Below are 24,398 nucleotides of genomic sequence, written 5' to 3' on the forward strand. Positions count from 1 at the left end.
ATATCAACAAATTAAAAATGTATGGAAACATAATCAGGCTGTGGAGCCAATCCACTAGTAATTGTTAGTTAAAAAAGAAAGTAAAGGGGAAAAAACCACAACTGAATCCTGCAGGGTCTATGCTTGAGTTTCTGCTTTCTTGGGGACCCTCCCAATACCTCCCCCAACCCACCCTGCTTCACCAATGCCCTGGGGGGATTTCAGGTAGGCGCTGCAGGACCAGGACGCTGGGATTTAGTCCCTGCAGTGAGGCCTACAGGACACCCTGGGAAGGGTTGAGATCCCTGCAAGCCTTTGGTGCTCCCGTGGCCTCCGCAAGATTCCCTAAAAATAAGGGTGCAGGGGAGGCTGAAGAGGGCCTGCCGCCTACCTCAAGAGAGACCCTGTCCCAATACGGCATTTCCCTGTCCCTGGGCATCCTGGGAGTGCGACCCCAGGTTCCAGTTCTGGGCTGGGATAACACCCTGCCCTTCCTCCTCCACCCCCGAGGTCCTCAGAGGCCGCGGCCATTCCCGCAGCCGGGGCTCTGGGTCCCTGGACCCCGAGCCACAGCCGCGGTGCAGTGCTGCCGGGGCGGGACCAGCCTCACGCAGTCGCCAGTATTTGAGCTGAGAAATTTAGGGAAAATACCCTGCATTGAAATGTATATATCACGTCCAGACGTGTCCATATCTGGTCGACAATTATGAAGCAGCTGTGTCTGGTGTTTATGTTGAAAACGCTAGCATCCTAGGTTACACGAACGACAAGTGGCTGGTGCCCAGGGAGCGCCTTATCCCCGGAAGAACGCCAGCAAGCTGAGGGGCTGTGTCCGCCTCTGTTTCCAGCCGCGTGTCTCTGACCTGAACTCCCTGGCGCTACCTCTCGGGCACCAACCCGGCCGACAGCACACCCGGGACAGGGCCATTCCCCCGCAATGGGAAGGTCGCTGGGTCTCCGGGGGAAGCAGCAGGCCCCAGGTATCAGAAGCCCCTGGCCTCTTCCCCAGACCTTTGTCGCAAAGGGCAGGGTGGTCGGTGTCAGGGACGAAAAGAAACGTTACAGTACAACTGTAGAGATGAGGATGGAGAAGGAGGAAGAGACTAGGGCCTGCTGCGTTCTGGGGACGGTACCAGCGGTGCCTCGAATGCTCGCTCGGGAGGGAAGGGAGGAGCGGATGCTCGGTCTTCCACTCAGGCTCACTCGGCAGGACACCGCGCGAAACCCTCTCTGCGGGATTAAGTCGCGTCCCTTGGAGCCGGTGGCACTGACACGTGTGACGCTCGACTTAGGCTCGGTGGTGAAAATCCCTGGGAAGCGCCCCCCCCCCATCGCTCCCACTCAGCGTGGGCCCACCGGGTGCGTTTCCGCCCCCACCAGCATCCCGCTCGCCCGGGCCCGTGGCGGACAGATGTTTACTGCTTGGAGGCCTGGCCGCTGGGGAGACGCATCGACCGACGCGGCAGCACCGCGCGGCGCTGGCGGGGCTCTGGGTTCCCGGTCGGGGGTGCGAGTGGTCTGGGAGGAGGGCGAGGGGATGGAAAGAGGAGGGGGGAGTGGGTGGACTAATGATGAAAAAGTCTCCTCCATCCCGGCTCCTTAATTAAATGCATGGAAAGAACCGAGGCGAGCACATCTGGTTTCAATCTGCAGCCCTTTGATGGCATCAAATGTTCTTTTCCCAGATCAGGGCTGGAAGTTCTGGGCTAACTATGGCCGTTTGGAGCCCAAAAACCATTTACACACACTCGGACCCTTCTTTCTCTCCAGTCGAGGCTCTCGGCTATAGGAGAAAAAGAAAGTCCAGTAATCAAGGGAATGAGGGTGCGTGTGTGTGTGTGTGTGTGTGTGTGTACGTTTAAAGAACATAAAACGCAACAAATAAGCACTTAATATTTTACTTACTCGTCATATAGTAACTCATTTCTAATGAGACTATTAAAGCTGTTACCAAATTCCAACAGGTCATGAAAAAATCGCTCAGCACCTCCCTGTCCTCTGTCAAGTTAGGGCTCAGCAGACAGACGACAGAGCATTATCCATCGACTTAGGTGGGGGCCCCTCTCCCCTGCCGGGCCCCTTCCCCTCTCCTCCCCCATGCCTCGCGGCACCCGGCGGGACCCTGCCCCGCGCAGGAGCCTGTCTGGTGGAACGCCCTGCCTGCTCCGCGTACCGGCAGCGCGCGACCCTCCCGGCTTAGCGTCCCCGCCTGGGGAAGCGACCTTGGCCGCACCAAAAAGGTTACGAAATTGGCCAGAATGGGGGGGAGGGGGAAGGGAGCAATTATGATAGACCCCTCGAGCCCTTTCCTCCAGCTAAATAAATATGTAAATTTCCTACCGCCCCGGCGGGGGGATTCCTAGCCGCGCGGAGAGACTCGAGTCGATTCGCCGCCTTCTAGATCGCCCCCAACGCGCCCCAGTCCGCGGAAGACGCGTGGGAGAGTCCTCTTATGACCGCTCCTGTTATTTTATTACATTATTTAATAGGCTTTCTCTGCAGAGCCAAACGCAACCTCCCTATGTTTTGCTCTCTCCCGCGTTCTCTCTCAGCCGCTCCTCCACCCCACCCCAAAAACTGTTAGAAGAGCAGGAAACATTTAAAAAAAAGTTTTAGAGTCAGAGGGAGAAGAAAATTAGATCGAGATAGCTGTGGATTTTCTCGGACAAGTTCCCCCGCAGCTGTTATCAAAACATGCAAATGAGATTTTCCAACAGGATCTTAAACAAATCTGGAGGAGTTAACGCCGAAGCAAAATAATCAGCCCGTTTGAAGTGACTGTGGGTTTCAGTTTGTCTTTTCTCCCCGTTATACTGTTGCAAGGGAATGAAAATTAGACCTTTACTTAAAAAATCCAAAGGGGCTCTCTGCTTTCTCTTCCCTCCCTCTTTGCTTCCTCCTCCCTCTTTCCCTCTCTCGCTCCCTCCCTCTCTCTTCTCTCTTGCTCAGATGTTGGCAAAGGGGGTTTTCTTAATCAGACTGTTTTTCGGTCCGAGGGAAAGGAGGAAGAAGGAGATTGCGATGGAGAAAGGGGGTCTGTGAAACGTCAGGCACCGCACAAAGGCTTTGCCACGTAATTACAGGCTCCTATTAAGTCGAGATCTGCCCTCCCAGGGGTCTCCAATTTTCTTGTATTCCCTACAAAGCCTCCTCTGCATGCCAGTTTGTGCCTTTTGAAGTGCCAGAGAGCTTCTTGATCCAACCGAGAAGGAAAAGGAGCTCGCAAGAAGAGGGGGAGAAAGAGAAGGGAGAGGGGGAAACCCACCACCACCCTCCTTCGGACTCTTGAAGCTCTTTTTTTTTTTCTTCCTCCTAACCAAAAGTAAAGTGAGAATCCTGCTCTCCAGTACATCTGCAAGACATCACCCTCTCCTCCTGAAACTTTAGTCACTCCTGAGAATCCACAGGAGTGCAGAGAGGGGGAACACGTTTTCTTGAAGATGTTTTAAAGCTGGAACAAGCCTTCTTCTGTTGGTGCTTGAACTCTTGCCTGGGAATAACTTTTTTAACCTTAAAAAAAAAACCCACTTTGATTCTTCTCTCCCACCCCTTCTTTTCTCTTCTTGTGTTTGCCTAACTCCCCCGCCCCGCGGGCCTCCCCTCTGGAGACACTCCCCCCCTTACTATTATTTTTAGTGTGTGCGTGTGGACGCTTTTGGAGAGGTGGAAGGGATTTTTTTCTCCTGACTTGAATGTAGGGTGACTTTTTGATTTTATTTTTTTATTTTTTTGGTGTGGATTATCTCTTTGGATCGCGCCGCACTTGGCCTCAGGAAAGCAACCGAGGCTGTCAAAGCTGCCGGCGGAGAAGCTCTGCTCTGCGCAAGGGGGTCCCCCGCCCTCTTTCCACTTTTTTTTTTTTGTCCTTCCCCTCCTTCTCTCTCTCTCTCTCTCTCTCTCTCTCTCTCTCTCTCTCTCCCTCTCTCCGCTCCCCCCTCTCTCTTCCCCACTCGGCTCCTCTCCCCCCTCGCGCCCACAGCGTTTGGTGTTGATTCGAGCGGGAAGAGGGGGGTGGGTGGGATCGGAGGGGAAGACCATGACCTCCAGCTACGGGCACGTTCTGGAGCGGCAGCCGGCGCTGGGCGGCCGCTTGGACAGCCCCGGCAACCTCGACACCCTGCAGGCGAAAAAGAACTTCTCCGTCAGTCACCTGCTAGACCTGGAGGAAGCCGGGGACATGGTGGCGGCGCAGGCGGACGAGAGCGTGGGCGAGGCGGGCCGGAGCCTGCTGGAGTCGCCGGGACTCACCAGCGGCAGCGACACCCCGCAGCAGGACAGTGAGTGCGGGGCGCGTGCCCGCGGGGCCGTGAGTCCCGGGCCGAGGGCGGGGGTCCGCGCGGGGATGCGGAGAGGCGGTGGCAGTGGCCGGAGGAGCGGCCGGTCCCAGGCTGGAAGGGGGATGGAGAAGGGGGCTCCGCCGAGGGTGTCGCCGGGGTGGACGCTGGAGGGAGACTCCAAGGTTCCGCGGTCGGGGTCAGGGACGCTGCCCGCCGCGGACTCTCGCCGAGGCCGCCTGGGCTGTCCCCCGGGCCGGGGCGAGCACGGCGGCCAGGTCTCCCCGCAGGCAGGCGGCAGCGCTGGAAGGGGCTTTAGAGGGGTGCAGCCTCGAGGGACCGGCCCCGTCTGGGAAGGCAGCGGGGGAAAGACGCTGCGTGGGGCCGGGAGGGCTTCTTTCGGGCGGCGTGTTCGGGTTCGGTGGCCGAAGGGCACCGCGCTCGGAGAGCGGGACCCGCACGGCTCAGGTGGCGCAGGGCGCGCGGTTCCCGAGGCCCGGCGTGCGGGATGTGCTGCGCTGGAGCGCCCGGCCCGCCTCCGGCGCTGCCCTCTGCCCTCTGCCGCTGCCTCCATCTGCAAATGAGTGATTCCGGCATAGTCTAAGGCCCTAATGACGCCTATGGGGTGAAACCCAGCTCCTGACCCGCACAGTCCCGCACAGGAGAGATGCGCAGGGGAAGCGTGGGCTCCGATGTCGAGCCCAGTGTCACTTTGGAGGAGCTCTCCCTATTGGCACCAAAACGTCCAGAAAACCCCACGCACGGCCTCCCTTCCACAACTTCCCCGACTGGTAGCGCGCACCCAGGGAACGTCGCCTAGCATTATGAACCGTGCCTTAAAACGTGGCTGCAAGTGAACGCAAACGTCCCGAGTCTGTCACAGACCTGTCACCTGTGACACGGGGCTGGATGTTCCTTACGTGACATTTAGGTCTGCAAAAGCCTAAACGTGGCTGGAAGTTCTAAAACGAGGCTGGTCTCTTTCTGTGTCACTATTTGCTGACTGCTATTTTATCTTCAAACTCGGAACTCGTGTTTTTTTTTTTTTTTTTAAATTAAAAACATAGACAATGTCCGATTCTCAGAAAACAGACAAAGCAAGGGGACCCAGAAACAGCTGGAAGCAAGGCGCGGGCAGAGTGGCAAGAGCCCCGGAGGCGGCGCTAAAGCAGGCCGCGGGGAGAACCGTCTGCCTGTGGCTTGCCCTCCCACTTCCTTGGTCCGGCCCGGGCTCCTCTGCTTTTGAGCCAAAAACAAACCGAGACCTAGTTACCCTGCATACCTGCAGAGGCAGAGCGTGAGGGAAGCCTGGCCTGGTCTGTCACTAGAAAAATATGGCCAACTCTGAAGAATGACGTTCCCCCCTGGGCCCCCAAGTGTGGGTCAGGACCAGGCACAGAGGCAGGGGCTTCCCTGTGGGAGGTATTGGGGCTTGGGGCTGGGGACTGCTTGTGCTTCTTTGCCAGCAGCATTGTTTTCATCAAAACTTTTAGCTCCAAGAAAATGCACTGCTAAATAATATGATTCCTTTCAAAGGTGTTACGAGGAAAAGTTTAAGCATACAAAAGGTAGGGAGAATAGCATTCCGCATTTCCATGTGCCTGTCGGTCTGCTTCACTAATTCTGCACATTCTGCCCTTGTTTCCCCATGGCTAATGGTCAGTCCCAAGTTATCACTGTTTGAAGCCCTAGAGGCTGGACTCACAACAGAAAACAGAGCCGTGGAGAGAATGCTGCGCAGAAGAGCAGGATGGGGTTGGCGCAACCAGCCCGGAGAGCGAGCCAGCTGAGGGCTTGAAAAGCAGGCCCAAGGCCCTTGGCCTCAGCAAGCTCAGGGCCCCGGCTGGCCCGCCGAGGGGGGTGCAGGGTGCTACAGGGCTGAAGGATGCCGGCCATTGAACTGGTTTGGCTCCCAGTGGGTGCCATGAGGAGGGAGCTCGGGTTAGTGGTGTTCTTCTAGTGGGTACGGAGCCAGGCTGGGCTGCGGACACCGGTGGAGGCGTTGCGCCGTGGCAAGAGGTGGCCTATGACACTCCTGAGACCCAGGCCTGAGGCAGCCCAGTCTTCGCTGGCCACGTGGCATCTGCAGGGCTGCGTGAAGACACACAAAGGGGCAAAGGGTGCAGGCAGAGTTGCAGACCGTGTGCCCCGAGGGAAAGGGAGAACCTGCCGGCTCCTCCTGGAACCTGCCGGCTTGATAACAACGTATCTCAGAGACTCGGGGAGCAAGGAGGCCTAACGAGGCATGGATCCCTGAAAGGAAGTGAGGTTCGGAGGGAGAGGTCGCGTGAGGAATGATAGTGGTCCTCCAGACTGTTAAGGCAGAAGGCTCAGAATGCAGAGCGAGGGGATGGGGACAATGTGACGGTCACCTGGGGCTGGGAAAAAAGCCTAGAAAACACACACACACACACACACACACACACACACGCGCGCGCGCACACACACACCACTGACAGGCCTTGATTTCCAGAGATGGTCAGGGGCCTCTCTGAATAAATAGATAGTGCTTTTAGAAATACTGTTCCCTTGTCCTCTGTACCCATCTCTGAAATGGAGAAGAGGAGAATTTGGTGAGTTAGGTGACAGCAAGTGTCCTGGGGGACCCTTGTCCTCGGTCCTTGGGCCTCCACCTGGCACTGCCTAGGAAGCTGTTGTGGGCTACTGGGAAGCCAGGACCAGTGGAGCCTCCAGTCTGCTGGGGACAGTGAATCGGGGAGAGAGGAGTCTCCAGGCAGAGGATGAGAGCTGGGCCCGTGCCGGCCAAGGGCAGAGGCCTCCCCGGGAGCCGGGTGCTCTTGCAGCTGCTGGGAGTCTACTCCAGGGTGGGAAACGAAGACAATCTCCTTTAGAGAGATGGGGAACTTTCCCAGAGGACTTTTACTCTTCCAGCTTTATGGAAACAGGTCCTTCCTAAATTTTCTTTTGGGTTGAAATTAGTAAAACAAGACTCCAATTACACCGGCAATTTTAGATCATTAATATGCAAAATTTCTAATTACAACCGAGGCCAACCTTGGCAAAGAGGAGCTAAACGTGTATCCAAAGTGAGGGCTTCCTGCTGATCTCCTGCACCTCCAACCCCTGAAATTCCGTTTCCCTTTGGTTGAGATTAACTCCATTTTCCTCTCTGTAGAACGACTTCTTTCCTCTATTACTGATTCTCCCAGCCCATAAATTCCTCAAACTTCTAGGTTCAAATACCTTAGGGTTTAAAGAAATGGTTCTTTAACACCGTTAGGAATCCAGTGGCTAGTGGGGGAGTGTGGCGTGTGAAGAGGGGGGCTAGTGTGAGATCGGGGGCATTCAGGGAGAGAAAGAGGAACAGGTCATAAAACAGGCAGACCTACTCCTAGGAGGATGGTACATCCCGCTGTCATTTCTTAATCTGAACTTCTGCAAACTCTTAAAAAAAAAAAAAAAAAAAAGCCTGCCTTTCACGTTCCCAGTCTTTAAATTAGTGAAACCAGATTGTCCTAATAAGACCTTTTGTTGGAAACACATGTAGTCATAAAAAGGTAGACGGAAAGTCAATTAGACACGCGCGCGCACACACTCACACACTCACAGACTAGCGCTAAGTGTGCATCCCGGGCAGCTGGGGCCCGGCCGGGGTGGGATGCAAATGCAGCACAGAGGTCCGGGAAATTGATTTGTCACAAAGGGATAGGTGTAAACATAGTGCAGAGGAATCGCCAGCCCAATACCCCCGCCACACACCCGGGGGGCCCATCTCCGCCAACTCCTGGAAGGGAAATAGACACCCAGGGGAGCGGGAACATTCTCTAGGCTTTCTGAAGTTGGAATTTGCATTAGAATATCATTTTCCCTGGGGTCTCAGCGTTTGTAACACTTACAGCACCAGAAATTTTCTTATGGGACACTACCCAGGGACCCTGGAGCGGGTGCTGGCACTCTGAATTTGGGCCTCAATTATCACCACTCAAGGGGGAGTCAAGAAAATACATTGTTTTAAGGATCGCCTAGAAGAAAAAGTCCAGGATCAAAGAGGGGATCACTAAATCCCCATAGTCCAAAGTCAAGTTCAGAGAAGAAATGGTGAATCTTGTTTATCTTACACGCAGGGGCAGGGGCTGAATGACCTCCGTCTCTTAATTAATTTTGGAGAAATTGACAGTGTAGTGGCTCCCACCGCTTTGGAGCCAAGGACCACTTGGAGTTTGAAGTGTTGCAAAGGTGGACCTGCAAAGTCCGAGGCCCCAGGCCGCCAATGCTCCCTGCTCCAGATCCCTCAACTCTAAAAGCCCCTGCCTCCACTCCATTTCTCCACTAAGGCCCTTTCCAAAACTTTGGAGCGCCTCGCCCACACTTTTGGCGACGCAAAGCCAGCACTGTGGCTCAGCGACCTCTGCTTTCCCCGGCACAAGCCACAGCATAGTGGCGTCGGGAGGACAGCAGTGGGTCACACGGGTCCCTGCAGTTTATCTTCCCGGGGCCTTGTTTTACATTTTACAACCCGAGTGAATAAATCATCTCCAAACCAACAAGATGTCATCCACCCACTCCACCCTACCCCGTGCGAAAAACCACCCGCCACTTTAGGACCAACGATATCTTCTGACCCCACTGGCTCAGATCCGAGTTTGGAACATCGTTCCCGGCCAGCCACTACCTCCGGGAGGGAGCCTTTTTCACATTTAAATGGCATCAGTAGATGTTCCACCAGGAGGATTCCTAGACCAATTTGATTCTTACTTAAAAAGACGTGTTTCTTTTACAGTTCCTCCCCAACTTCAGCAGGGCACCCCACCAAAGCAGACGCCCAGCTTCCGGAGAACTTTCTCCAGCGCAGAGGCGCGCGGGCCACGAGTACGGGGATGCTGCAAGTCTGTGTGCGCGCGCGCAGGGGCGCGCGCTGCGACCCCCGCCGGCCTCCCTCTCTTGGCCGTACCGTTCGCAAAATGTGTATTTCCTTTTTACCCTTTCGGAGAGATGGAGTCAGCAGAAGGCTTAGGAGGTACAACTTTTAGAAATCAGGGACATCTGTAGAGAAAGAGATAATGCTTGCGTTTTGCTTTTTTTTTTTTTTTTTTTTTTTTGCAGGGGGTGGAAGAGTGTTTTGGGAAATAATCACCCCCGAAAGAAAAAGTGAATTGGGGGCTCCGCATCCTCCCATGAAAGCCATCGCTAAATTCAACTAACAGGATACTCAGAGTATTCTTCCCAGCTAGAGGTTAGGCATTTATAGAAACTGCTTGATAAGGGGACGGTCCTTGTTGCCGCTTGGTGTCCAAACATTGACCTGTGCACACGCACGCACGCACGCCCTTGTAATTACTGGGCAGTCTCCGGCTCGAGTTCCGCGTTTCAGTTCGATGCGGGGAGCAAATACCACTTCCACCGTGTTGGTGTCATTTACCTCCCTTTTCAACAGTACTAAGAGGATGCGTATGTCAACAGCATTATTCTTTGTCCTCAAGAGTTTGGATTCTTGTAAACTCAAATAGCTCGGTGAGCAAGCTAACACAATGAAAAACAACAGTCTCAAACTGCAATAATAATGTCAACAAAGCGCCACGGCCTCCTTTCTCTCCATATGTTCTTATTAATTCAGTCAATACACTGAGACATCTAAGGAGGGATGGTTGTGGGTGTTCGGGTCAGCGGTTTGTTTTCCACGTGTAGAATGTTTTTAAGAAGTCTCCACAGTGGTCTGAATCTTAGTCGATACTTGGTGTCATTTGCGTAATTTAGTAAGGCAGCCACAAGGAAATAGTCATACAGAGAATTATGAGCTATCAATTTTAGGTTTAAGACTGTAAAAAAAAAAATCACATTTCACTTGTCCTGGAACCACTTTTCTTGGTGAAAAAATAGCTGGGAAGCCGAAAACAGGGGCAAGAGCCACTCCAGGGAACAAGAGGGGAACAGCAGCACAAAGGGTGGTTGGCAAAGGAAATTTTATGAAAGAAAAAAAGAAAACATGTCAGGACAAATCAGTCGCACACATGTGACTTCTCAGAAGAGTCTGAGGACGATCAGACTCTTAAGGATTCTGTTGTCCCCAAAGTTCTCACGTAGAGGCACTGAGGGTCTGAGCTATGCACACAACGCAGCCCTGGGTGCCGGATGTCCCAGCCCCTTTTCAACAAGCAATGAGGGTGCTGTAAGTCCCAAGAATTTTGGGGCTTATTTTTACTATTAGTGATTTCCCCAGACTCAGCCCCAAATGAGAAATAAATTTGAAAAATGTGTATTCATTTGAATCCCTGAGATCCGAGTTCTGAGAAAGAACAAGGATGGGTCCTCTGGTTCCTATTTTGCCTGCTTTCCTGGAGTTATTTGCAAGCGACTGGAAATTTTCTTAATGAGCAGGCAGCGCAGGGTGACTACACAGAGGCTCCCAGGTGTGAACGGCAATCCCTTGGGCTTGAACAGCGGGAGCTCTCTGAATCTCACCCTTTGGGGTGTGGGGTGGAGGGAAGGGAGTAAAACGGGATGAGGAAAAAGGCATTCATTGAATCAATTTAGATTATTTAACTTTTAAAACAGAGCCCACTGTATCTTAGATTTTACTGACCTCCATGCCAGGCATGAAAGTATGCAGACACCCCCAGCCCACCTCTGCCCTTGGCCCTTGGACTCCTCGTTCGTTCGAAGGGCACTGGAGCTCAGCTCTTACCTGTGGGATATCTGGGAGCCTGGTCAGGCACGCCTCTCCATGCCTTCTCTCACCTAAAGGTGGCGCATTCCTCCCAGCCCCGGCTGGGACCCACTCTGCCTTCAGAATCCCTTGGATTCCCTCAGGAAAGAGCAGTGTCCTGGAAGACCCCGCGACACAAGTAGCAAAAGATGAGAAACAGCAATATGGTGAGGACACTCCAGCATAAACAGACGCTCCAGAAACATGGAGATAGCTGGTAGGCCTTCTGCCTTCCTCTTTGAAATAAGGGTGGTCAGGACTCCTGGGTGAGCTGGCAGGGACAGGAGGGGCTTGGCAATAGAGGACCCCAGGTCAGGGGCTGCTAGGGCTGGTGTCTGGGTTCCACGGAAAAGGACAGAGCTTGTCCCTAAGGAGGTGGGTGAGACATTTCTGCACAGGAACTCCCAGTGTTTAAAGAGAGTGGGGCAGAGCTGAGGGGTGGGGAGCGGGCAGTTTAGAGAGGTGCTGCCAACCTCCCACAGAAACCCTCAGTCCCTGCAGTCTTGGAGGAGACAAAACACCAGCCCCCCCCCAGAGATAAACCCTGGGGTTAGGGTAACCCTCTTTCCCTCAAAGAAAGAACAATAGCTACACCACGTCTTCCAGGTGCCTGCAACTGAGGTACCCAAAGATACCTGAAATCCCCAAATCTGACTCCTGGCCTCTTCTGATCCTCCTTTTTTTGGGGAAAAAAATTTAAAAGACCCAAAGGACATATGATGGTAATTTCTTAACCATCCCTCTGCAAATCTTAGAATTTTCTACTTCTCTCCTTACCACTCCTTTATATTAGAGGTCAACAAGACACGGTGTCACTGGGAGCGGCAGAGTGACATAATGAAAGTGTCTTTTTAGTGGAGGTGGCGGTTAACACATACCTCTCAAGGCAGTCTGAGCTCTGGTGCTTGCTAGGACAGAAGTGTGGGGCCCGGAATGTAAAGGAAATTGCCTTCCCACAAACATTTGTCTGGGAGTAAAAACATTCACCCCATTCACTTAATTTCTCATCATTAGTCATGTCATTATATTTTAAAGGACCTCACAGTGCTGGAAGGTGGTGTAGTTATAAATAAGCATAAAAACAGACGGGCACTCTCCCAGTACTCTAAATATATATGTGGGGAGGCCAAATCTTTTCAAAGGGGATTCAGATATACAACTTCAAGGCTAAGGGGCCCAAGTCAATCAAAATTTGAGCCAGGATATGCTAAGTTTAATCAGCTTGACTCTGGGCAAAGTGAAAGGCCTAGCCAGCACGTTGGCTACATACAGAGAACCACATTTTCTTAAGTTTCCATTGTATTTATGCACACAAATTCATGCTAGTCTGCAAAGGGTTTGGTAGACTTGGCTTGGGCCTGGCGGGGGGTAAGGAGACTGTGTCCCAGCCTCCTGTCCTTGTCTACTGTCCTTTTCATCTTTGTGTTCCCTGTGTCCCACATGGCTGTCCAAGACCTCTGAGTAGCAGAGAAATTGGTGCGTGGAGGCCACAGGAGTCCCCTAGCACTGTTTTTAGCAGAGTCTTTAGAAAAGGAGAGGGCTGTTGAGTTCAATGACACGTAACGTAGCTAGTCTTTTCAGGTACTTTTCCTCTCTGATCATTCATTTTATAATAACCTGGTTAGTTTTCTTGGGGAATGAAAGTTTAGGGAACTGGTCACCATTCTATTGGTTTCCCAGATAACTCATAAATATATGACGTTGAAAGTTCCCAAGGAAATTAGGTGTTGAATCTAAACCTTTACATCGGGGCATTGACATACATCCTCATTAATCCAGACTGGGTGGGGACATTAAACATGTACATTGTGACTTTTGTCTCCATTTTTACCGGTGTTTATTTTTCCAAATCCTGGTCTGGATTACAGCAGTCGTATACAATGGGGCTACGGCTAACCTGTCGTCTGTGCTCAGTGCATGCTTACCTAGTGAGAGAATGAGCTCCTATCCTCAGTGGACCCCCTTGCCAACCTGGCCTAAATGCCGGGCCCTCTGCCCTCACCTTCCCACTCATGCCCTTTGCCTTGGAGATCTCTAGGCTACTCCTTTCAATTACCATCTCTACATGGCTGACTCCCAAATTATAGCTTCCGGGTCCCCTTAGAATTGCAGATGCATTCATGCAGCCACCTACCTGGACAGCATTTCAATTTGAACACGGTAAAAGTGCTTTGAGGTCAAAACAAGAAATCATGCCACTGGTGAGCTCCCTTTCCCCAATCTGATCCTCTCACAGTGTTCTCAGCTTTCCTGTGCCACCATGTGTGGGTGTACAGCTCAGAAATCTCATCCCTGGCTCTTTCTTTTATGCCTCTGCCCAATCTGTCCCCCAATCCCATGCTTACTTTGTGAAATGACTGCACTCCATCTCCTTTTTAAACCTCCATGGTATCTCACCTGCACCAGGGTACCAGCCTCCTAACTATAACTATATAGTTGGGTCTCCTTGCATGCACGCTTGTCCTCCTGTGTGTGCAGGACATGAATAGGAGGATGTAACAGGTCCTCAGAGAACATTTGCTGAATGAATGAATGAATGAATGAAGGCCAGAACACTCTTTTACAAACACACTTTTTAAACATTCATGGCTTTCCCCTTCTTTAGAACTCACAGTTGCTTTTTATTCTTTTTTACATCAAGACCAAATTATTTGTCCTGTTCTTGATTTTTTTTTTATCACCCTTTATCATCTGTATTTCCATCTCTGCCCCTGTAACCCGCTCACTCCCATACAGTGCGGTTCTAACTGTCTCCCGACGTGGCCCTCGTATACTCGGGAAGCTCTTCTCTCCTGTCTGCTTCTCTGACTTCCAGTTTGAAAGGTCCTTGTTCCCTGCCCCCTTTTGCAAATTTATCCATGTGACCTGTCCCCTGCACACCCCTTTGTGACACTTTCCTTGACTGTTTCATCTCAGACCAAGAAAATCCTTTCTTCAGTACTTTCTGTAAAGACATTCAGTAGCTCAACAAGGATTGCTTAGTTATTTTCTAAATATTTACAATTATTAATTTACTTTGAGAATTTCCTAAGATTAGAGACTTGTATTAGGGGTGGGGGCATACTCCACAGTGTATGTAGCAAAGCTGCAGTAAGCAGATACTTTTTTTGGTTTAGTCCGGGAGTACGGTTTTACCATCTCTAACTGCAAGTAATTTTTTTGGATATAAGAGTAATAATATCAAAGTGCAATACCCCTTATTTTAGGAATTGTATTGTTTTACATCTGGAAGTTTAAATAGGAAAGTCAAGTCATCTATGTTTCAATTGTGGGAGACACAATTAATAGTTTGGTACTAAAGTATTTCCTTTTGACTTTTACCAATTTTTGTATTAACGTTCTTGATGGCTGATTTTACTTTAATCAGTGGGGAGAGTTTTTTAATCCCATTGCCAAAGGATGTGTTTCCCCAAATTAAGAGAATACTCAAACACTTAACAGCATGTTTTTCTCTGTTCTGGGTAAAATGATGATCGGGTAGGACAGTGACAGATTCCAGGACACAGAACTGTGCTTTTACAGAGAAAGGAGCACTTATAAAGATTAAAGACAATGGGTTTATCCAGATACAAAAGTTTCCTGTGCCCCGGCCCTTAGGTAACATAATAATTGCAGAAAAAATATAAATTGTTATTATGAAGTCTATTTAAAAATCGTTCTCAGGCAAGTTGAGATTAAAACATTTGCCTGATAAATGCAAATATTTTCTTTAGGGAAAAGTATTAACAAGTGATATGAAATCATGCAGGAAAAAAAATCGTAAATGATGAATTAGATGTATTATAATAGTTCATCTTTCTCCTCATGGTGGGGGGGGGGGAGGACAGAGCGAGTAATCATCATTCTCGAGGATTAAAAATCACAGTTGGCCAATCAAAGTTCCTGCCGGTCCCCACACTGCCCGTTGCTAAGGGGAGAACGAACCAAACCCAGCCAGCTCTTTGTTAATTCCCAGATGTGCCCAGATGTGCCGTGCTGTGGCTCTCACCCACCAATTCCAGGGAAGACCACAGCATGAATCCTCAACACATTTTGGAAATAAAACGTAATTTAGTTCATTAGTCATGTAAACTAAAATCTGCAGTTTTGCTACACATATTTCAAAGGCTGACTCCCTTCTGACAAGAGGAACAGGATCATCTCACTGCACGTTTGACTGCTACGGGCCTGTTCTCAAAGTCCCTCTGGGAAGATGTTTCTGGGTGTGGTCACTTCTGCTCAGAATATATAGAGCACTATTTAAGTTTTATCTGTTCTTTTTCTTTATGCCAACATTCTTTTTCCCAGGGTGGTGAGAATATCTGTTTGTCTGCATTGTTTCGGTTTGGGATTTTTTGTTTTGTTTTGTTTTGTTTTCGGAGAGGGGTGGAGGTTGGAAATTCAGGGCTACCTTGAACAGCCAGGAACTTTCAGCAGTGTTTGGGTGGGCCTTAAAGTACAATCATTTTAGCTGCATTAATATGTTCACTGTTGGTTTCTTTAATTCTCTTCCCTGATTTATTATTATTTGGGGGGGTATAAATCAATGCATTTGTCTTTAAGGGTTAATAATACATACATACGGATGACAAAGTGAGACTAAACATGAAATTGCTTCACAAACTCGAAGGACACCTACCAATGCTCTTATGTTTTAAATAGCCAACTGGACGAAGTCGTTCGGGATTGCGTGGTTCATACGTGCAGCTTTGACGGATAGGAGAACTGTGGGCTGGACAGTTTCACGGAGCGACCGTTCAGTGACTTGAATCCTTCTCTCCTGATCCTGTTTTAACCTTGTTCACTGTGTCACACTGTCTTTGAGGTCAGCCTGGTCCTTTTAGCTGCCTTGTTGTCCCGTGAAACCAGACTGAGTTAAGAAGAGGGAGGCCAGCCTGCCCCTTCATGACACGTGACCACGCCACACAATCTCTCCTAATCCCTCCGGCTCCTGGTTTCGCTGGGAAGTGGCAATGTCACTGCTCTGCCTAGCTCCCCTGTGGGAATGTAGCAGGCCAAAACCAGAGTGCATTTGTGAAAATATGTGGGAAACAAAGGGCTGAATTTGTATACGTTATTATACCATAAGGAACCAAATGGAGACTTTTCTAAATTAAGGTAAATAAAACCTAAGGATACATTTCAATAAATATATCCCCAACCATCCAAAAGCAAGAATCTTTAGACTTCGGGGCATTAGGAATTTCAAAGCATTTCACTTTCTATTCAGAGAATTCTGTGTTAGGCTACAGTTACACGATATACAGTGGGTCTCCCCACCCCTATCTACAGTTTCCCTTTTCTTAGTTTCCATCCACCGTGGTCCACTATGGTCTAAAAATGTTAAATGGAAAATCCAGGACATCAACAAGTCATGCACTTTAAATTGCATGCCATTCTGAGAGGCGGGATGAACTCCCACTGGTCCTGCTCTGTGCGCCAGGGACATGAAAAACCCTTTGTCCAGCATCAACACTGTGGATGTTACTGCCCGTTAGTCACCTCATAGCTGTCCAGGTAATCAGACTGACTGCTTGGGGTCACAGTACTTGTTTTCAGGTCACCCCTACTTTACTTAATAATTTCCCCAAGCCCAAGAGTAACAATGGTGGCAACTCGGATATGCCAAAGAGAAGCCGGAACGTGCTTCCTACAAGAGAAAAGGGGTGTATGTGTGGGAAAAACATAGTTTACACAGGGTTCAGTACTATCCATGGTTTCAGGCATCCACTGGGGGTCTTGGAACGTATCCCCGTGGATAAGGGGGGACTACTGTACTTGCTGGTAGACTTTTTTTTTGAATAATGAGATGATGTAAACAAAGACCTCAATGCCCTCCATTCCCTTGCATTGAAGGCACTCAGATGCTTGCCCTCCTCCTACCCACGCTGCCACAGCGTCTTTGACAAGGGTCACTTATTCCAGGCTCAGAAACATACTCAGTGTGGTTTCCCAACCAATGTTCAATGCCGTTTAGTGTCACTAAAATTGGGAATAGTCCCATACTCCAGAAGTCACACCCTTAGAGCATGTTACCCACTGAGTGACTGAATAAACACCCATTTTTGATCTACAGTAAGAAAATGATGCCTTGTGATTTTTAGTGGCACTCAAAAGGCCACACACACAAGTGCCTGGCAGAGCCAGGAGTCTGGCCTAGAAGTTCCTGGCTGTGATCAGCTTTTCCAGGTCACCCCTCTCCTCTTTGGCATGAAAAGTGACTCAAAATCTTTCTAAACCTTGAGATGACACCAACCTTTCCTATCTCCACTTGCTTCATCCGTCATTGGGGACTTTCCGCTGATGGAAGACAAATGCGCTGCCCCCAGTTAGCCACTGAATTTAGTGGAGAACACATGGCCTGTGCTTAGGACAGCAGGTGTCGAGACTTCTTCTCCCACACCTGCCACAGCCAGTGAGTTTCCAGGAGACCGACCACGTTCAGCTTCCTCTGTAGTAGCATGTCTCCAACATAGCACCGTCTCACCCCTCCTCTGAGATTTCTGTGCGGCTTACCTAATTTTTTGTACATGAGTAATACTCCCCATGTTAACTGTGATTATACATAAAGTTGCCATTGTTTTGCCAACTTAGATTTCCTAACCAGTTGAGTAAGGTAAACATTCTGTCCTCAGTGTGACATGTGACCTGCTTTCATATGTAGTGCTTTGAAATCTGATAAACCTGGGAGACATTCAGGCTGCATTTCTATATCATGAAGCATCCGGGACTCTGTATGTTTTTTTGCCAGGCAATTAACAATGAAATCTCCCTGGCATTCTTGGGTGACAGGTCACTGTGACTAACACTTGTGGTACACGGGAGGAAGTGGAGCACCGTGAGAGGGGCGCTTAGATACCAGTGTCTTGCCCGACTCATGTGCTCATGTCTAGAGAAGCAGTTTACCTTGTGTCGCATGTGCCTAATGCAAGAGAGGGTCAGGTCATCTCTTAAACGCCATCAGTGGGTATCAGTCAGAGACGAGGAGCACAGCACTGTTGAAAACATGTACGTTTGCTAAAGGTGTGCTTTAGCATATGATGCCTCTGAACTGGGGGTGCAGATAACTCCAGGTTACCCTCCTTTAGAGAGCAGGGAGTCTCCTCATCTAGAGACACTCTCTCGGTCCTTACTGTCTTCATTTTTTTCTTCTATGTTTCCCCCACGTATGGTTCATTTCTAATGCTTGAGAGAGAAAGGGATATCAAGAAAGGACAGGTAAGCTGACTCTTTCTCTAATGTGCTCACAAGCAAGCATGATGCCTGGCCCCCCTGCATCCGAATGCAGTGCCTTAAAATGCAGATTCCAGGGCCCCTCACGCATTCCCAGTGAATTCAAATCCCCCAAACTATGTGCGTTTAAAATATCCCAGATGACTTACACACACTGAGGGGTCTACATTCACGTAGACCACGTTCTCGCATCGTCGTTGGGAGTGAGGGACGCATTTCCTGTGCCCTCCACTCTGCCTCGTGCGGTCCACGTTACCTCCCCCCAAGCCTTGGTCTTTTCTACATGACTCAAGTCTTGAAGACGAGGTTGGAGGGGCAGATATATGACACTTCAGGGCGCTTTTGCTGCTTTTTTATACTGTGGACGGCTCGCTAGCATTTCAGTTATTGGATAAATGGATGCGTGAACAAACACGTAGCGGAGAAAGCCAGAGCCCGCATGAAACACTTACAAGCTGCCAGGCCCCCCTTTTAAATTTTTTCACATAAAACAAAGGAAGGGAGGATTGTAGCAATTATTGGGGATTGAAAATCCTATGACTAATTTTAGGTAATCATTATCTCAGCTCTAGAAGAGAAAGCTCACGTCAAAGGAGGAGCGATCTATCACGCAGGCACAAATATCTGCAATTTAACCTTAGTTTTACGTAAGTTTTCAGATGGAAATATGCCAGTCATAGTTCAGTATTTTGTATCATCTTTTCTTACAAAGCCCGTCCTTACTTTCTGATGATTAATAAAGCAGTGTTTTCTAACATTTCAGCCATTCTGTTGACTTATCGTCTAGGTGGTCTGAGAACGCCACATATTCATTTCCCCTTTTCAGACAGTGACTGGGGGAAGGTTGTGTTGGAAATCTCACCCTCACTTTTCCAAGTTGGCCATGTCCAAAGACGCATTTATTCCGTGAGTGGGGTACTGGGCGTGGCACACGCTCAAGTTCCATTGCAAATATCTCCTTTTAAGGTATGCACCAGGCCTTTTGTCCTAAATGAATTTTCTATTAACCATCAGCCTTCTTTTTTTTTTCCTAATGAAGTGGATGCAATTCACAGATTGCTGTCCAAAAAGTGTGTGGGACTAGGGCTGGGGGTAGCCTCTTAAATGACAGACCATTTAACTAATTAGAAAGGAACTCCATTTAAGAAAGCAGGGTCAGTGTGACTTTGGAAAGCCCTGGGGGAGAGAATGAGAAAGGCGGGCCCTTGCAGAGAGGAGAGGGGCCAGCCCCAAAGGAAAGGCCTTCCTGCAGCCATGTCTGCAGCAGGGACCACTGCTGAGTTACGGGCCCCCGGGGCCATCTGGGATCCTTTTGTGACATGATCTTTGCTCTAGTGGTTTATGACATCACTGGAACCCCCTTGGTGGAATTACAACTCCATAATTCACAGTTAGCTGTTGTTTATTTTGTATTTAATCATTTGAGGAGCACACTGGGAGTATACCCAGGGGAGCTATGTGGTTATACTCCTGCAAATCTCGTTGTTGCAACATTGAGTACCTCAGAAGAAATCCACCAAGTGTCATAACACCCCACGTTCAGGCCTTGTAGATGCTGGCCTTGGTTGTGATGGTCCTAAAGTTATCCCTGCCGACTCTCCTCAATGAGTTTTGTTTTGGGGAACAGTTACCAGAGACAGCAGGGCTTCCTGGTTGAAATGTAGTTGTCTGAGTAGCAAGCATAGTGCTTCCATAGAAAGACCCTTCCCCAGCCGTACTGGCTGCTACAATGTAACTGTGAAGTGCGGTTCTATTCTTGCTCACCCAGAGAATGCCAAAAAATATATCAGTGAGATAACAAAGAAGGTTTCTGGTTCGCAAAGGGAACTGGAATTAGTCTTCATACTTTCTGTGTTCGTCCCTGAAGCTGAGAGACGACCCTATTTATCTAGTGCTTTGGGTCTTTCAATGGAGAAAGGAGCTAACGAAAGAAATTAAGATGTATCGAGCACCCATCATGACCGGGTAGTGTACTGGGTGATTTATATTACTTAGGTTTAAATGTTCACAGTAACATGTAAATGTTCACAGTGGTGGGTATCGCCCACCACACACACACACACACACACACACACACACACACACACACTTACAAACTGGGTCTGGAGAATCAGAGGAGGCTTAGCAACTTGCCTGAAGCCTCGAGTTAGTCCTGACAAAACCAGAAGTCACCTCTCCGGTACCCCATATTCTGTTATCCTCTGATTGACCCTCCAGTGGCTAGAGAATTGGAAGAAGATAACTGAGTTAAGTGGCTTTTCTGTGATGTTTATTCAATAGGACACAGAACTCCTGTATCTAGTATTGGGATTACAAATGAAAAACATGCAAATTATCCTTCAGAAAGTTACACCTTTGCCAAGACAGGCCCTGATGACACTGGATACTTCAATGACAACTAAGCAGCAAAATCGAGGTTAATTACGGGGCTCAGTGACCTTGAACGAGAGAGCGAGTTGGAAGACGGTATTAGAGAAGAGACGAGGTAAGCCAGAAGGCTTGCCTGAAGATGAGCAGTTGATTTTGATCGCGGCTCTGACCCTGAACCTGTCACCCAGCCCAGATGCAATAATCCTACGAGATTGAAAAGATAGCAATATACTATTTTTGGCAAGTCTATTGAAGATTAAATCAGGTAATCTGATTTGTTTGTTTGGAACTGGAAATTCATTTTTCTAAAGGAAATGTTAGAGTGGTGATTAGGTTCCCAGGAAGCCACCAAAAGACCAGCAAATGTATAATACAGATGAACTCTAGTGACAATGAGAGCAGCCCGAGTAGAGTGCCCTGTAAGTGGCTTAGTGGCCCGGTGATGAGGAGGACAGGGATGTCTCTCCCTCTTTCATGGTCTAGGAGGACCATTGCTGGGAAAACCTGAGAACTAGACAAACTTAATCTCTGGCAATCTTCTTCAGTGCCCACCCCTCGCCACTGAGGTCTGAAGCTGGCACCCCCCCCCATGTGTCATGGTTTCTTAAAGAATGCCACCGAGGTTATGGTGCCTTGAGCATCCTCCTCGGCCCTCTTCCTAGGGGTCCCAGTGAGGAAGATAAACACTTAGAACAACAGCCAAAGGGAAAATAATGTACTGAATCCTCATCATCTGGGTGAAAACTCAACAAACCCTGGGCACCCGAGGCCCCAGCTTCTGGGGTTTTGCTGATAAAACACAGTTGGAGACTTACGGTTAAGTTGGTTAGGATCACAGAACAGACTCCCTTTTCCTTCCCTTCCTCTCACTCATTTTTCCACGTTTGACAAATAGGCACTGAGTACCTGCTATGTGCCAGTCACTACCCTAGCTTCCATGAAAAACACAGATTGCTTCTTCTCATAAACCATACATTCTTCTGGGAAAGAAAGCCAATAAACCAAAAAGTATACAAATAATTAGATAGATAATTTAATTATAAATAATGACAAGTTTCATCAAGTAAATGAAACAGGCTTATTTGAGCAGGGATTGAACAAAGAGAAGATCATTGTAAAGAGTCTCTCACACAGCAAAGCTTGGACAGCAAGTGCAAAGGCCCTGGGGCATGAACCAACTGGAAAAGTCCAAGAAATAAGATCAGTGTGACTGGAAGATAGCAAGTGATGGCAGTTTAGGAGATGAGGTTAGAGAGATATGGAGGGGCCAGGTAATAGGGGTCTTGAAAGTCCCAGTGAGGAGTTTGGCTTATATTCTAAGTGTGACGGCAGTGGACAGAAGCCCACAGGATTAGTAGATGAACCTTGCCTGGGGGACTGACCCAGAACCCTTGTTTTTCTTAGCCTCTTCTTTTCTGTGTTTCTGTACCCAGGTTTTACTCCAACTTGCAGCCTTTCCATGGTCAGGTCCCTGGAAACAGCTGCCAAAGGAGAGGGAGTTGGTTGGATGTAGTGAGGTGTGAAATGGGAGCAATTCTCTCTTGAGTTTGTTATTTAAAAAGATAGAGCCTATAATTCAGGTGCTGCCTATAATTTTCCCAGGAAGGAAGGGTTCTGTTTTAAGTTCTACAATAACTACCTCTTTATAATTTAGCAAAATGTCGAAGGCAGCATTACTAACGACTACAATTCAGTGCAGGGAAGACCTGGGTAACTGAAAGGGCTTCAGAAGTGATCTGTATATTTCCTGGGTCACAGTGCCCCCCCCCCACCATCCATGTGTCTGCAGGACACAGCCAAAGGTCTTTTCCCCAAACAATGAAATGGTAATCATACCGCTAATGAGCTGTAATCAGAACATTTTACCTGCCATTGGTCATTCAGTTATCAAATAATTGTGATCAGTACTGGGCCACACAGTCTGGAGGATACTTAGGAGGTCTCTGCCAGGGACTCTTGCCAAAAGAGCCAATCATCAAACTGGTGCAATGAATCCAATACCAGACCTCACATAGCTCACCTTCAGATTAATTTCAACATGTCCAATCCTGAAGTTAGCGACCCCCCAGACCTCTCATCCAATGGTACCTCAAGCCACCAGGTGGAACCAGCTCGAAATTGTAACAGCAACCCCAACCCCTCTTGTCTCTCATTCGGCGTGCCTGCTTCTAGGGACATGCTGTCTCATGGCTTGGTCAGGCTCTTCCTTGTAGTTCCTTACAGATAGAACTTTCTATGACCTGAAGGTGAATCCAGACTGAGAAAGAATTTCTAACCTGTAAGAAACCACTGGTTGGAAAATGACCAGAAGAAATTTGAGGAGATACCTCTTGCTTTTAAAGATTTCGAACTCCAAATTCCTGAAACATGTAGCACCGTGAGAGTTAAATTCCTCACTAGCTCATCTCTCTCAGTGTTCTAAATCTTCCAACATTTTTCATGACAGTTCAAGTAATTTGGCAAATGATAAGTTAGAGTCAGCATAAATTATAATTATGCAATTGGGGAAGCAGATTGTGCAGAAAAACTTCAGTACAGTATTCAACAAGAAAAACTGGACTTTGTGTAAACTGAACGTTGGAACAAGATGACAACCCCCTGACTTCCAGACTCCAAGTCAGGGAGAATCGGTTTATGACTTTCTTATCGCAGGGAGTTTCAATAATTTTCCTGGGGCTGAAATATTGGCTTTGCCACAGCACTTACTTGGGGTTTCACTAGGCTCGTCTCTTCTTCTGAGCTTCCACTAATGTCTGTGTGAAGAATCTGGAAAAAAGAGCAGAGGAAACCGGGTCAGGATAAACCAGATGACACCAACCATGGCTGGATCCAGCAGCCCGGCACATGTCCTGATGAAGGGGCACAGAGGTGGGCCAGGCCAGTTACGGTTGGTTTAGGCTTGGGAAGTTCCGTCTAAGGGTGATTCACGCCTGGACCCGCAGTGGACTAGGGCACGGACCCGCAGTGGACAAGGGCACAGACCCGCAGTGGATGAGGGCACGGACCCGCAGTGGACTAGGGCACGGACCCGCAGTGGACAAGGGCATGCTCAGCGGCCCTCAGCAGGCTGGCTCCAGACCAGGGGAGCTGTGACAGTGACCGGCACGACGCCTATAGAGGGAAGATGTTCGGGGAATTACAGTGCTTTCACCTGGACCAGGAAGTTTAAAAATATTTGTTTTCATAGATGGAGAATAAGAGAATCTGGAATCAGAAAAATCACAGATTTCTGTTTCGCCTCTATTTCTGCCTGGGTGTACCACTCAGGGGCCTCAGTTACCATCTGTAAAGTGGGATGGGACCACTTGCTTGATATTTATTTTTATCACAGAGTCTGGAGGGGGTATGAGATGAAAAGAGAGTGTACATGGTTTGAGGGCTGATCAACACGACTGTAAAACTCTACGAGAGGGTAATAAAATAGAGGGGACTCCGAGGGTCGAGCTGTCACACTGAGGATTACACGAGGAAAGGCTTCGTGGAAGAGGCTGTCTTTGACCTGAGACTTGAATTTTCTTTTTTACAAGTCAGAATAGTGTGAGTTAATAACAACATAAACAGCAAGGAAGCAAATGTCGTGTGGACATGTGCCTGTCCAATCCCACACGAGCCCTCCCATGCGGGAGGGGGAGCCCTGTGAATTTCCTTGACCAAACTTGACTTTGCTTCTCTCTGTTGCAGTTAAAAACATGGGCCTCCGCCTCCAGGGGTCTATCTGGTGCCTTTCACCAGCATTACCCTCGCTTAAAAATGATTTGAAACAACATGACATAAAAAAAAAGTCAACTTGGTAAATTTTTAGTCAAGAGTACAAAAAACAAGTTGCTGTTTGTGCCCCCCCCCAATTTTTTTTTTAAAATATGGTCTGGTGAGTGGAGAATGGCACCTTGGGAAAAATG

At 48.9% G+C, this 24,398-nt stretch overlaps 1 protein-coding gene across 3 annotated transcripts in view; it reads left to right on the forward strand.

Annotated features, from left to right (window-relative positions):
- The first annotated feature begins 2,962 nt into the window (after window positions 1-2,962).
- PRRX1 (paired related homeobox 1) overlaps window positions 2,963-24,398 on the forward strand; it is a 72,762-nt gene continuing 51,326 nt past the window's right edge. For all 3 annotated transcript variants that reach the window (XM_066261130.1, XM_066261128.1, XM_066261129.1), the window contains exon 1: window positions 2,963-4,256. In XM_066261130.1, coding sequence (XP_066117227.1) covers window positions 4,016-4,256 — 241 coding nt within the window. In that variant the 5' untranslated portion in view covers window positions 2,963-4,015. The remainder of the gene's footprint in view (window positions 4,257-24,398) is intronic.

This window comes from Saccopteryx bilineata, chromosome 2 (assembly GCF_036850765.1).
Source record: "Saccopteryx bilineata isolate mSacBil1 chromosome 2, mSacBil1_pri_phased_curated, whole genome shotgun sequence".
Classification (NCBI taxonomy): domain Eukaryota; kingdom Metazoa; phylum Chordata; class Mammalia; order Chiroptera; family Emballonuridae; genus Saccopteryx; species Saccopteryx bilineata.